At 58.0% G+C, this 13,402-nt stretch overlaps 5 protein-coding genes across 5 annotated transcripts; 1 reads left to right on the top strand and 4 right to left on the bottom strand.

Moving 5' to 3' along the window:
• Positions 1-536: 536 nt before the first annotated feature.
• FA10DRAFT_129153 (putative NADH-ubiquinone oxidoreductase 30.4 kDa subunit mitochondrial precursor) lies at positions 537-2,145 on the bottom strand. The gene is made up of 6 exons (XM_025517972.1): positions 1,954-2,145; positions 1,784-1,888; positions 1,425-1,713; positions 1,287-1,366; positions 1,091-1,223; positions 537-1,017 (listed from the first exon to the last, which is right to left on the bottom strand). Exons 1-6 carry the CDS (start codon positions 2,111-2,113, stop codon positions 918-920), a joined length of 867 nt encoding a protein of 288 aa, XP_025378181.1. The 5' UTR covers positions 2,114-2,145; the 3' UTR covers positions 537-917.
• Positions 2,146-2,299: 154 nt separating this feature from the next.
• Positions 2,300-4,132, bottom strand: FA10DRAFT_260719 (hypothetical protein; the record flags this gene model as incomplete). Its single annotated transcript, XM_025520036.1, has 1 exon — positions 2,300-4,132. The coding sequence occupies one exon, from the start codon at positions 4,130-4,132 to the stop codon at positions 2,300-2,302; it is 1,833 nt and encodes a 610-aa protein (XP_025378180.1).
• A 174-nt stretch (positions 4,133-4,306) lies between these two features.
• FA10DRAFT_279972 (general substrate transporter) lies at positions 4,307-6,315 on the top strand. Its single transcript, XM_025523586.1, has 2 exons — positions 4,307-4,801; positions 4,858-6,315. Exons 1-2 carry the CDS (start codon positions 4,371-4,373, stop codon positions 6,044-6,046), a joined length of 1,620 nt encoding a protein of 539 aa, XP_025378179.1. The 5' UTR covers positions 4,307-4,370; the 3' UTR covers positions 6,047-6,315.
• FA10DRAFT_128985 (kinase-like protein) lies at positions 6,262-8,987 on the bottom strand. Its single transcript, XM_025517971.1, has 6 exons — positions 8,675-8,987; positions 8,499-8,606; positions 8,299-8,421; positions 7,445-8,226; positions 6,595-7,379; positions 6,262-6,522 (listed from the first exon to the last, which is right to left on the bottom strand). Exons 1-5 carry the CDS (start codon positions 8,699-8,701, stop codon positions 6,674-6,676), a joined length of 1,746 nt encoding a protein of 581 aa, XP_025378178.1. The 5' UTR covers positions 8,702-8,987; the 3' UTR covers positions 6,262-6,522; positions 6,595-6,673.
• A 1,298-nt stretch (positions 8,988-10,285) lies between these two features.
• FA10DRAFT_286648 (hypothetical protein) lies at positions 10,286-12,522 on the bottom strand (the record flags this gene model as incomplete). Its single annotated transcript, XM_025524086.1, has 2 exons — positions 10,286-11,635; positions 11,716-12,522. 2 exons carry the CDS (start codon positions 12,520-12,522, stop codon positions 10,286-10,288), a joined length of 2,157 nt encoding a protein of 718 aa, XP_025378177.1.
• Between the last annotated feature and the right edge of the window lie 880 nt (positions 12,523-13,402).

Below are 13,402 nucleotides of genomic sequence, written 5' to 3'. Positions count from 1 at the left end.
CGAAGAGGAAGACGAGTCGATGGTGATGGCTGGCTCCTCGTCGGATCCACCCGTCGAGACTTCAGATGCGCCGTCAGAGGAAGCTGCCGAGGAAGAACAGGTTCTTGATGGAGAGTCAGGGGCTGAACGTGGAACTCATTTGGAAGAGGTTGTTGAGGAGGACCATTGCGACGATGTCGACTCGGCAAAGGACGAGGGCGCAGAGCCATTCGATCGACCCGCGGTAGTAGAGACAGCGGCAGCAGACCAGGACGAGGAGCCTTCCGAAGATGAGGACGGCACGGAATCATTATGCACAGTCCACTCTAGTTCTGCATTGGCGGCCGCTCCCCTCGTCGAGGCGGAGCAAGAGCAAGGCACGCTGGCGCCAGCTTCGCCCCAAAAGACGGCTCGGTGGCCCTTCGGTGCCGTCGACGCAAATGTCAGTACGAGCATTATCTCGCCGGCAAAGTCTATCACAGGCGAGGTCCCACTATCTCTATTCTCAAAGAGACAGCCGCTCCCTTTCACTCAGGATGAGGGAGAAGAGACAGAGGAGGAAGCAGGAGTGGGAGGAGCAGAAGAGGAGGAGATAGCGATCGGCGACGACAGTGTCCAACTCGTCAGGTCTCCTGTACGCCCAAAGGCGCCCATCGAGACTCACGAGGAGGCTACCGCGATGGAGAACAGCAGCAAGGTGCGGACACGAAATAGGACCGTGGACGACAGCCAAGCACCAATACGCATGACGCGAAGCCGTGCCGCCTCGAATCGGGCTTAGCTTCTTTCCCTTCCCAAGCATTATTTAGGTTTTCTCTAGTGACTGATACCCTTTCGTTCCCTTTATCCTATGTCATCAACAGTGTATGGTTTCGAGGCCCAGATCCAAAGTTGCAAAGGAAATCTTTTCTCTACGGGAGCAAAACGGGACTGAGTGTTTACTTCTTGTCCTTACCCTCTTCCTTTGGCTTGGGAGGCGTAAGCTTGTACTCCTTTGGACGGTAGCTCTCACCCGTCCCGACCTGCTCCCAAGGCGATCTGTTTGAAGAAAGTGTCAGCATCGCAAGGCAGGCCAAAACTTGGAAAGAATTGGAAAGGGAAGACGACTGACTGTGCCTCGAAGTTTCGGAAAGCCTGCGTGAGCTGCAATGGCTCCGTAACGACGCGCTTGCGCTCTTCATCGTAGCGGACCTCGGTGTAGCCAGTCAGAGGGAAGTCCTTTCGCAGTGGGTGTCCCTCGAAGCCTGATCTCAGGCAGTCAGCACTCGGGCTCCTGTCCATCATCGTAAATGCAGCCTCCAACTCACCGTAGTCGGTCAGGATTCGGCGGAGGTCATTGTGTCCCGCAAAGAAGACGCCGTACATGTCGTAAATCTCCCGCTCGTACCTGTCAATCCGTTTAGCGTTAGCACTGGGGATGCATAAGTACTAGAATCCAGACTCACCAATCCGCGCTGTTGTAGACGGCGGTAGCGCTCGGGACCGGCGTCACCTCGTCGGCGTACGTCTTGACGCGGATCCTGGCATTGTAGCGGACGCTGAGGAGGTGGTAGACGACCTCGAAGCGCTGCGATCGGGTCGGGTAGTCTGCCCCGCTGATGTCCATGCACGCCTTGAACTGCGTCTGGGTATGGTCGCGCAGGAACGTCAGGACGGGGATGACGGATTGCGGGGCAATGTAGAGCGTCAGCTCGTCTTTGACGACGCTGAACTGTTGGATGAACTTGGGCAGGCCTTTGAAGAAATGGGAGCTGTGTCAGCAGGAGCGAGACGGGGCAAAAAACTGCAAGGAGCAGAGACGCACAGGAGACGAGGTAGCTGCCGTAGTCGTGCAGTGGGCCCTGGATTGCGGCATAGTGCTCCACGGGGTTCATGCCCGCAGGCTCAGGGTAGGGCGAGGCAGGGTTGACTGTGATAGGCGGGAGAGATTAGCCATTGCGCCAGTATGCTCGGAGGGAAGAAGAGAGGTCTCACCTCGGTCGCCGGCATGGCCCTGCTTCGCGACGGCTCTGCTCGCCGTGCTCGACAGCCCCCGGGCAGCGGCAGGAGCAGCCGTGATGGCCCTGGCCGTCGTGAAGAGCCCTGCTCTCGAAGAGACCAGTCGCCCAGCCGTAGTCCTCGCAGCAGCTGCCATTCTCTGTGATGATGAGAAGTTCAGGCGACGACCAATCATCTCGTCGCGACGAGCAGAGATCCGGCTCGTGCTTAGAAATTCCACGTGGGACTAAATCGCCGTTGTAGCACACGCACAAACAGTGCAGGCAAGCTTCTGACTAGTCTAAGAATTGATTGGGTATGATTGCAGAGCCTTGAAAAAGCATCACGTCCACTCCTTGCTGGCCTCTCTCAGTGTTTCTAAGAAGTCGAGCATCTGCTCCTCGTTCTCCTCTCGTCTGGCTTCCTGCTCCTGGACGTGCTCGATTGCATCAATGATGCCAAAGACGCGCTTCGCCTCGGACCGCATCCTGAGCACCTCGCGCCGAAGGAGATTCTTGCGCTTGGCTACCTTGCGGTACTCTGTCGTGAGGTGGTGCCGCTCGATGGACTTTTGTGAAAGAGCGGTGAAGTTGGCGGCCGTGTGCCTCTCCACCTTGTCGAAGGCCGCCTTGACGTCACGATTCGCCTGCAGCGTCTTTCGATGCTGCGATCGGCCCAAGACAGTTTTGAATCCTTGGGCGATGATCGAGTGGATGATGTCTGCATCGTTGATCATGGTCTTGTGGCTGAGTGACATGCCCGTGGCCAAGGTGATTGTCTTCTGCAGCTCCTTCCTCCTCGCCTTCATCTCTTCCTCCGTCATTGGTCTCAAGTCCTCGTAGGTGCCTGCCATAGCGGGCTGTCCGTTCGGGTTCAGCGTCAAGCCTCTGGCGTCTGTCTTTGCCATGGTCGCCTTGCTCTTCCTTGCTCGCTGCTCCATAACAGTCATGTCCCCTTCTCCCTCGTCCTCTTCTTCCAGCTCAGCCTCGTGGCGGCGAAGTTCGGCTTCAACTGACAGCCTTCGTCGTTTGCCTGCCGACTTTTGAGACGGCACCGCACCAGGGCTGGCCTGCCGTCGACCTCTACGCCGTTCTGCTGCAAATCGAGCAGAGGTCGTGCCGGGCGACTCGTCCAGCGGCCGGGCCCGCGGCGGCTGAAGCTGGTACAAGTCTTCCTCGTCCTGCTCTCTGATCGATGGCATCGACGTCCCATCGTCGTACTGTGCCCCTCCCCCGTCATCGTAGTCGGCGAAACCCTGTTGTGCACTGATGTAGCTCGGATCGACGCCTTGTGCGCCAAAGTCGTACACATCGCTGCTCCGTGCCCCGCTGCGAAGTGGTCCACTGGAGACTCTGCCCCGTCCTCCTGCCACGCCTACGTGGCTGGGTGTGTCGGCGAAGCTGGCTGGATTGTTGTCGAGGTAGTAGAGCTGGCTGTGGCTGTCGTCGTAGAGGCTCGAAGTGGCCGAACGCGCGACTGAGGCATCGGGTGGCAGCTGGAACTGAAACGAGCGATCCATGACGGGCAGGTCGCCACGACCACGCATCCGCATTTGCCTACGCATCTCGATGGCATCTCCCACCGACTGTGGCGGCCTTCCCTGCACCATTTGGCTAGCTCGATTCTGCTTGGACGGGCTCACGAACGGCTGTCGCCTTCGTGGGGGCGATGAAAAGGCAGCGGACTGCCTTGATGATGCTGGTCCTCGAAGATTGGGATCGATGTTGGACATGTCAAACACTCCATCTCCGCCTATGTCCGTCGTCATCGAGGTTGGCATGGCCAGCGACGACGGACGGCGGTAGGCCTGCTGCTGCTGCGTTGGCGTGTCATTGAAGGACATCGGCGACGACGACTGGTCACCGAACAGCATCGACATGGCGGGCGACTCCTGCAGCATTCTCCTCCTGGCTTGCTCGGCCATCTGTGCTGCCGACGATCGGCGCGTCCCCGAGTAGGCCGCCGAGCCAGAGGGAGGGTTGTATCTGCCACTACTGCCTCCTCCTGGCGGCTGGAGGAGAGGCGTGGGTGAGTACGGGTTGAAGCCAAACTCGCGCGGGATGGGCTGCTGCGTCGCCGCACCCCGCATTCGCTCCAGCCGACGGCTCTGCACCTGCCCCTCGAAGCGCCCGGATGGCGCGGGGCCGCCCCTGCCGCCCCTTCTCGACGACGACATCGGCGTGCTGCTGCTGCTGCTGCTGCTACTGCTAGCTTGGGTGTTGGTTGTTGTCTTCCGTCGCGTCGCGCTTCCAGCTGCCGGCCCTCGACATTTATTTCGTCTTTATTTAGGCTTCCGGCCGAATCTCCACAAAAGGGACGGACGCCTAGCACTACGTACTATTGCTGCTTACCACTACTACCTCTGACACCGATTGACAGGCACACGGACGACATAGACGGTGGGCAGGAAGGCAATGACGGGTCAGGCCAGCGGCGGCCCGCTTCTCTACTTTGAGATCCTCTGGGTCGTCCTGTCGACATTCAACTATGGCTTTGGCATTTCCGAGCTGAACCCGCTTCAGGGCGTCCTCTCCTGCCCGCCCCGCACCACGGACGCGCGCCTTCCAGCCTGCCTGGACCTCACCTCGTCGCAATTTGGCTATGTCACGGCGGCCTTTACCCTCGGCGGTTTTTTAGCAAGCCTGGTACTCTCGCCGCTCCGGACCACGCTGCTTCCTTCCCTCTTTGGCCGCGCAAAGCAGGCCCTCGTCCTAGCTGCCGCGCTCGCCGTCATTGGGGGCGCAACGCAGGCAGCGAGCACCTCCTGGTCCATCCTCGCCCTCGGCCGCTTCTTCATGGGTCTCGGGTCAGGTATGGCCATTGTCATTGTGCCAAGCTATCTAAAGTGAGATTTTCTTCTCCTCTGGCGTCTGCATGTCGACCTTAGCTTACCCTATTCAGTGACATCTCCCCGCCGGCCCTCAGGGGCTCGATCGGCGTATTGAACCAGCTCTCGATCGTCACAGGCATTCTCTCTGCCCAGGGGCTAGGTGTCTCTCCGCTCGGAGAGAATCCCTCGTCGTCAGCTGAGAACAGCAGCAGCAGCAGCAGCGGGCCCTGGCGAGCGGTGCCGCTCATCTCGGCATCGGTGGCCCTGCTCCAGATCCTCCTCGCCCCTCTGGCGCTTGACTCGCCCTCGGATGTGGATGAGCAGAGCGCAGTGCGGATTCGGTCGAGGCTCTGGGCCGTTCATGTTGCCCGTGGAAGAGCAGCGGCAGGGGAAGGAGAGGGCGAGGAAGAGGAGCAAGCCGCGCTTCTGGCCCAGGAGCCTGACGCAGACACCTCGAGTGTGTCCACTCACGCCGAAGAGCCGTCGCAGCCCGTGACGATGCTCACCCTGGTTCGTCTCCTCGTTGCGCCCTCGACCGTCTCTGCGGTCCCTGCTTCCAAGAAGGCACCCTTGCGCAAGGGTGTGGCCCTCATCGCATTTACCCAGCTCGCCCAGCAGCTGAGCGGTGTCAATGCGGTCCTCTACTACTCGACGGGCATTCTCTCCGACGTCTTTCACTCCCCGTCTTCGCCGACGACGGAAGCTGGTTCCGACTCAGCACTGGCCAAGAAGATTGCGCTGGGAATCACACTCGTCAATGCGCTTATGACCTTCCCGCCCATCTACCTGATCCGCGAGTCGCGCCTGGGCCGCAAGAAGCTGCTCCTGCTCTCGTCGGGCCTCATGTCGCTCAGCAGCCTGCTCCTCTGCCTCGGCATCACGCGCCACGGCAGCCTGCTGAGCGCCGCCAGCCTCGTCGTCTTTGTCGCTGCCTTTTCCGCCGGACTCGGGCCGATTCCCTTTCTCATCCTCCCCGAGCTCGTCGCGAGTCCGACAGCGGCCGATGCGCCGACGCGCGCCGCTGCAGCCTCGTTTGGCATCGCTCTCAACTGGCTCGCCAACGTCGCACTCGCCAGCCTCTTTTTACCGCTCCGCCAGCTCGCCACGCGCTTCGACGGCCAGACGGGCGGCTCCGTCTTTCTGCTCTTCACCCTCATCAATGCCGCCACGGCGTGGGGCGTCTCGAGCTTCTACGCCTACCACGGCGCTGAGCAGGACGACGACGACAACGACGTCGGCAGGCACAGCCGTCCTGACTGATCGCCTTCGACGATATCGAAGTCACAGGTTTGGCGACGACTCTGTCAAGCAGAGCAACCAGATTCGGCATCCTTCGGGCCTGTCCTGTTATTCTTGTGCTTTGCTTTGGTATATAGAAAGGCAATCTAGGGTTTGCTCGTATGTGCTAGAACCATCCTCGTGCAGTAAGACATAGGTAAAGAGAAAGAAACACACGGGGAAGTCCGCCCAAAAAGAAAGAAAAGACACGCAAAATAGGGCTTGTTGTTGACGCATGAAGAAAGACAGAGAGAGAGCAAAAGAGAAAGATATAATGTGTGTGTATGTGTGTATGGTCATACGAATGGGGGAAAGGTTGAAAATGAGAGCGGAAAAGAAGCGAGAGGTGCTTTTGTCGATACTGGGTCCTGTCACGGGGGGAGAGACGATGCGCTCCAAGGATTGAGTGTCACCGAGCGACTTGGGTAAATGTGTCAAGGGAGAGGAGAGAGGGCGGGCTACCGTGAAGAAGGAGGAAAGCGTGAGCCTGTGGTTTTACCAAAAAAAAATCGGTGTGCAGCAGTACCCACTATCAGAGTAAACGTCGTCTCGTGAGAAGGGGAAGCGATGTGGGAGGCGTGGAGGGGGATTGGCAGGGGAAGGGACCATTCAGAAGGCAGTCCCACCGCCATTTTCATTCATCGTTTGCATCGGATATGAGTCTTTTGCCGACGGCGCCAGCCCAGGGCCGGCTCCGGACAATGCACCAGCCGACGTCGTCTTTGGGAGATCGTTCTGCTGGAACTGAGCCTTGTAAGCGCGCATATACTCCTGCGATGCGCTTGGACCGTGTCCGACGGGAGAGGCACCATTGGGATCGCCCCTCCGCGTATAGCCAGAAGGTGCCGGCGCAGCCGACGTCGATGCCGAGGCTGGCCCCGAAGCGGCCGTTTGATGCATGCTGCCATTGATGAAGCCCTTGTCCCACGTTCCATTCTCGTGCGCCGCCGGTGAGGGCGCTCCGCTATTTCCACCGTACACGGCATCGCCCATACTTGGTCGGCCTGCAAAACTGCTGGACGGCCCAGCAAAGGTACCTGACCCTGGCCCATGTCCATTGATGGGCGTGCCCTTGAACGACGAAGTGGCGCTGGCAACACCTGTCCCGACACCGGCTCCGCGTGATGTGCCACCGCCGCCCTGACCCATCTCGGCCAGCGGCTGGTCTGCCAGCGTGTAAGCGATGCTCGACGCCTGCGACATGCTTTCGCCGTCGTCGCGATCCCCTCGATCCCCCTGCCGTTGGGCTCGATCCCGCCGGCTGTGTCTAAAGTACGATTTCCGAACCTGTTTAAGATGATCAAATGGAAGGAAGCTGTTGCAATTGCATCCCGCTCTCATGAGTCAGGAGGATGAGTCAAAAGAAAAAGTCAGACTCACTGCTCCTCCATTTGCCGCAACTCCGGCGTCAGGGTGGCAATGTCCCGCCGCTCGTCTCGCTTCTTTGCCTTGAGCGGATTGTCCTCGAGCAGCAGCTCCTCGAGCTCGTGGGTGGCGTCGAAGTTTGCCTTTTTGTTGTCTGGCTCAAACGGCGGCGTCACCTCTTTGTTCTCAAGGGCCTGCCAGTCCATACCAGCAAACCACGGATGGGCCTTGAAGTCGTCTATCCCCGCCTTGCAGCCCAATCTCTTCTTCGTATCTCTCTCTAGCAGGCCCCGAATGCAGCTGGTGGCCTGCTGCGACACGATTGTGCCCACATTTTCGGGAAAGCTGCACTTGTCGAACAGGATAGAGTTCGTTAGGCCCGAATTTGTCCGGCCTCGGAAGGGCCGCCGCCCGAAGAGGAGCTCGTAGGTCATGACGCCCAGTGACCACCAGTCGACGCTGGAGAGATAACCGCGCTTGGCGAGCACTTCGGGAGCCATGTAAGCCATACTGCCCGCCACACTCGTCAGCGGTCTCCGATGGGAAAAATGGACGGCGATGTTAAAGTCAGTGAGATGGGCGTGGCCCTTTTCGTCGAGGAGAACGTTGTCGGGTTTCAAGTCCCGGTGGACGATCTGTAGCTTGTGGAGATAGTCGAGACCAATGGCTAGCTCGGCGACGTAGAAGCGTACGACGTCCTCCTTCATGTTGCCGCTCCGATCGAGGTGAAATCGCAAGTCGCCACCTAACATCAGGTCTAGTACCATGAAGAGGTTCTCGTCGTCTTGGAATGCATACTGTTTTTGATGACTTTCTCAGCGACAGCCTGGCTCCTTCTCTTCGCAATAGAATCTCGCAGCAACACTCACTCTGAGATTACAGATGAAGTTGGACTCGATCTCCTCGAGAAGCCTTCTCTCCTGGATGATGTTGGATACTGCCCGCATCTTCACGCATTTCGCCTTGTTGATGTATTTGAGCGCATACAGAGCCTGGACAGGACAAGCCTCAGCGCTTGGTTCACATCACGCATAGCAAAGGAAGAGAGCATGAGGATGAGGAGACGCACCTTGGTCTGTTTGTGCTGCACCACTCGCACTTTTCCGAAGGCACCTTTCCCCACCGCCCGCAAGAGGTAGAAGTGGTAGAGGTCCACCGGCCCATCGAAATCAATGACCTGAGCAGGGCCAACTTTTGGTCAGCAAAGTTTCCCTAGATACGAGCGCAGTAAGGGTTTATACGGACCTCTGCTTTGCAACAAAGGGCACCCATCTTGGTGGACCCTCGTCATGCAGGGGATTGAGGGAAGAGGCGGCCAAGGACTCTGTCGTCCAACGAGTGGTCCCAAGGCTTCTTGAGATGGGCAAAGAAGGGCGGAGTCCCGAGGATACGCTTCAAATCCCTCGGCGGAGCATCAGAAGGTCGCGCCTCGTCTTCTCGTTCTCGGGCGGGACTCGATTCTGACAAATTGGCCCAACAAATGCTGCGGGCAACGGAGGAAGAGAGCCGCCGTCGAACGACGTCGGGGCGCAATCTCGGAAACGACCTCTTGCTGATAACTGAATTGAGGTGGAAAGATGGACGAGGGGGAGGGAAAAGGTAATCATTGTCAGCCAGTCAGCCTCTGCTATCGACTCGTGTGTTACCGACACCAATGCCATGAATGAACGAGGAGCAACGAGCCAGTCTGTGACCGCTGGCAATTTCCGAGCCATTGCTCTATCCAGTCCGCCCCAACACTCCCACCAAACGAAAGTCGTGCAGGGGAGCAAACGGCATCATTTCAAGCCTCCAAGCTCTTTCGCCCCTGGAGAAAGCCGAATGTTTCCCCGTGAAGCGGCGCGCACTTTTGTGTGCAGAGGGCCGGCCCGAACTGCGCACCAATTACTCACGATGGTCACTGCTCTCGACTCGTGGGCACGGCGTCCTGACGGAGAAATTCGTGTTCCCGTCACACGTCGTATCCCTTTCTTTGCGTCTATGATGCCTGGCTATGCTGATGCCGTTGGACGCAAGTGCCAAGCGGCCTAGCACGTCGCGCGATCCAAGCGAGTTTTTGTCACGTCGTTGGGCGGCAGACTAAGCCAGACGCACACTTCGCCTCTTTGTCGTGGGTCGGCTATCCCCCACAAACTCGCCAGCGCAGGACGATGAAGGCTGTAGAAGAGCTAAAAAGGTCAAGAGGAAGGAAGAGGGCGCACTAGCCGTGAGAGAGGAAAAGAGAGGGAGGATGGGAATGAGACTGGGGAACGAGACGCAGTTCTATCGGTTGGTGGCCACGGCTCGCTCCCAATTTTCCCACTACTAAATCGTAGCTTATAAGCAAGACAGCGGGGGGGAATAATAATAGAGTCCAGATTATATTCTGAATTGGAAGTCGTTGAGCGCTTGATTCAAAGTTTAAAATTATGAGCCGAATTTAGAACTTTGTCGGCCGAGCGTGCGAGAGGATGACATTGTGCGTGCGCGCCAGTGGAATGCACCACTTCTCTCTTGTTCTGGCATAGGCAGCAAGCAGATGGCGACAGATCGACGGCGAGAGAATGGCTTTTTGCAGATCGACGGTGAGAGTATGGCTATTTGCAACAAGAAGGTGTCAAAAGAGAAAAGCAAGAGAAATATAGGACGGAGTAGCAGCACAAGAGAAAATAGTCGTACAAGAAATGACAAGGTATGCTGTCGGCCTGATGGTCGGCCCAAATATTGCAAGTTACATATGAATGTAGGAGAGAACAAGAAGGAGGAAGAAAGAAGAAAGAAAGATGAAAGGGGAGCAGACGAAGCCAGTAGAGACAGAGAGACTGAAAGCTTGAAGATTGCAATGGGACCGCTGTGACTGTGGGGAGGCGAAGCCCCTTAGCAAGCCACGCCGCTCAGCTCGGCTCGGCTCGAGGCTGGGGTCGCGCGGGTGTAGGGATGGCGCTTGACAAGGTGCGCTGGCCCTGCGGTGCTGTTTGGCGAAGAGCCAGAAGTATTGCCCCCGCTCGTGGCAAGCGTAACGCTTCCATTCCTGCTCATTTGAGCAGAATACATGTTGGTGCGATCGCTGTGCTTGTCGTTTGACTTGGGGGGCCTCAAGTCGTCATTTCTCAACGGAGGGAGTGCATCTTCAACGCGCCAAGCAAACTGATTCCCGTTGGAAGCAGACCGCCCGTTTGGTGCTGCGCCTGCCGGCATTGCAGTCGACGTCGACGATGAAGGACGAGGAGGGCCATAGGCTGATCCTCGGGCCGAGACGGGCGCTCGGAAGAAGCGGCCATCAGAGCCCGAGTCCCACAGAGCCGCCCTGAGCATCGATGGCTCGGCATGCGTGGCGTCGTTGCCGAGCTTTAGGAGGGAAGCAACGATGTACGCACGGTGCAGCGTGTGACTCTGGTACAGATCAGCACCAAAGCCCCCGCCCAGGTGCAGCCGGACAGAATAGAAGTCATACATGCCCGATCGTTGTCGAAGGCGCATGGTCTCCTGAAGAAAAACGGTACCAGGAGCAGGTGACATGAGGAGCGCGGGAGAGAGCGTTGAAACAGTCTCGAGATCCACGGGAACGCTTCGAGGCTCGACGCCGACAGGGTCGATCAGTCCGAGCCAAAGCTGCTCCAGCAGATTCGACTCGGAGGGGTGGACGAAGTCGAAGAGAGAGCGGTCGACGACTTCCGACGGATGGACACCCAAGAGGGCTAAGCTTTCGATGCTGCAGCGAGCGCACTGCAAACTAGTCGAAAGAACAAGTGAGATGATTGGCGAAGAAGCGGCTGCCGCTTCCATCTCCCTCGGTGATCCAGAGTGGAACGGTGCCGGAGGTGGGGGCACGGGCGCACCCTGGTGGTGTGGCGCCCACAACCCGTTCGTCGAAGACAGGCTACGATTGCGATTGGAACTGGAGTAAGACGACTGAGAGGATGCTGAGACAGGGGGAAGAGGATCGGCGGCATCGCTTGTCGGTATGGGCGACATGACCATGACTCTCTCGTGGGTGGGCGAAATGAACGATGTAGAGCTTGGTTCAGACTTGGGGGATCGACGCATCGTCGACGTGGAAGAGCCCGATGAGAAGGAGGTGCGCATGTGTGAGGCCGAGCCAGGAACGCCAGAGAGGCTGGCTACTGAAGACGTGCTGCCATCACCGTTGGTCAACGTGCTCAAAGAAGTCCCAGATGACGAGGCGGCTTCCCGGTCGCGGAGACGAGGCCTTCCCCTCTTCTTGTGCTGTAGAAGAAGTTCTCATGAGCACAGCAGGAAGCGAAGAATGGGGGAAGGGGGATGCGAAAGGGCGCGCGACTACCCACCTGAACGTCGATGCATGTATCCGTTTTTCCGAGGTTCACGCACCGTCGACAAGGCCTGCTGACATCGCACGCCAGATGGGCTCGTTTACAATTGAGGCAGGCCGAAGGCACATGCGTCTTGGCGAGCTTCCGAGGCTGTAGGTCTTCTTCGGCTGTCTCTTCTACCTGCCGGCTTGCTGCAAGTGGGGCGCGGTGCGTGTAAGCTTCATCGCGATACGGACGAGAGTAGTCCGAAGAGAACGTCATAGAAGACTGCTGTTGTTGATAATGCTGTGCTTGCAAGTGTGGCTGCGACTGTGATTGCGATTGCGAGTGTGTCCGAGACTGTGACTGCGGCGGTGATAGAGTCGGCGCGTCACTGGGTTGATAAGAGAAGCGATCAAAAGAGCTGACACCGCCATCGGCACGGGGCCCGCCGTGTAGCGACTGATATTCATGGTGCGATCTTGTAGAGAGAGACGGAGAAGTCGGTGAAGGGCCGAACGCACCAAGAGGCGGTAGTGCCTGCCTCGATGTGAGGAGAAATTTGGACGTGGGCTCAGGTAATTGAGGTGGGTGAGGGGCGGTCGGACGCGATGAGGTCCTCATGTGATCGTCCCAGTACGATGAGCCGCTGTGGCTGCGATAGCGAGACGATGAAGACGACGAAGAGGGTGAGAAGTAGTCTTGGCCCGATTGCTGCTGCTGCTGCTGTTGCTGATGCTGACGCGCGGCGGACGGCGATACAGGGAACGACGGCGACACCAGTGGAGCCAGATGCCTGTCGAAGCCGTCGCCTAACGAAGGCAGATTAGCAGGCGGCCTCATTCGATCGACACTAGGTAGTCCGCTTCGCTGATCTACTCCTGTTCCTCCCCCTACTCCTCCTCCCCCGCCGCCGGCTTCCCTCGCACTATCAAGGGGTGGAAGTCGATGCCACGACATATCTCCACCTATCGGCCGCTCTTCTTCTACTACTAAGAAGAGGCTGAGAAAAGAAGTGGAAATTCGAGGCTATGATCCGATTCGATGATGAGGCGGCTGCAATGACCTCGTTGGCGGACACATGCGCGATAAAGGATGTAACGATCGATGCGAGCGGACAAAGAAGGCTTGGGCGATTGACTGGTGGTCGAACGGTGCAGATGTACACGAGGGGGAAAGGATGAGGGGTGGCAACAAATGCAGATGGTAAACGTAATAGCGGACCAACGGTGATGATGCGGAGCCTTAAATTGGGGCCAAGGCTGGACTTCTACCTAGTCGAAGAAGGTTGGGCGGTCGGAGTGCAGGGGAGAGGGGGAAAGCCCGAGATATCAGCAAATTGAGACAGAGGATCGGGAATTTGCTGTGAGTCCTCCTGTTCCCGTGAGATTCCTGCTGTCGTATTGACCCTTTTGCGCTGTATTGGTCGATCGCGACAGTTACTGTTTGTGAGAGAGGGTCTAGAGAAGAGGAGAGGGCTGAAGTGCTGAGTGTAAGTTTGGCCGAGCGTCCACCAAGGTTATCCGCCGGAGCTACGCGCACGGGCGCACGGGTGTTTCAGCGAAGCAGCACTGAAGGCTGGGAAGAGAGACACTCTCTCTCAGAGAACAATCGTTGGGAACAGGAAGCCCGGGGAAGAGAGGAGAGGGTAGGAAAAGAGAGAAAAAAAATTGTCCGCCTGACAAGGTCCCGTCTCCTGTCGCCTTGCCCTGATTCTGAATCA

Source organism: Acaromyces ingoldii (genome assembly GCF_003144295.1).
Source record: "Acaromyces ingoldii strain MCA 4198 unplaced genomic scaffold FA10scaffold_3, whole genome shotgun sequence".
NCBI lineage: Eukaryota > Fungi > Basidiomycota > Exobasidiomycetes > Exobasidiales > Cryptobasidiaceae > Acaromyces > Acaromyces ingoldii.
The sequence above is the reverse complement of the archived record's forward strand: the minus strand, read 5'-3'. Positions and strand labels throughout refer to the sequence as shown.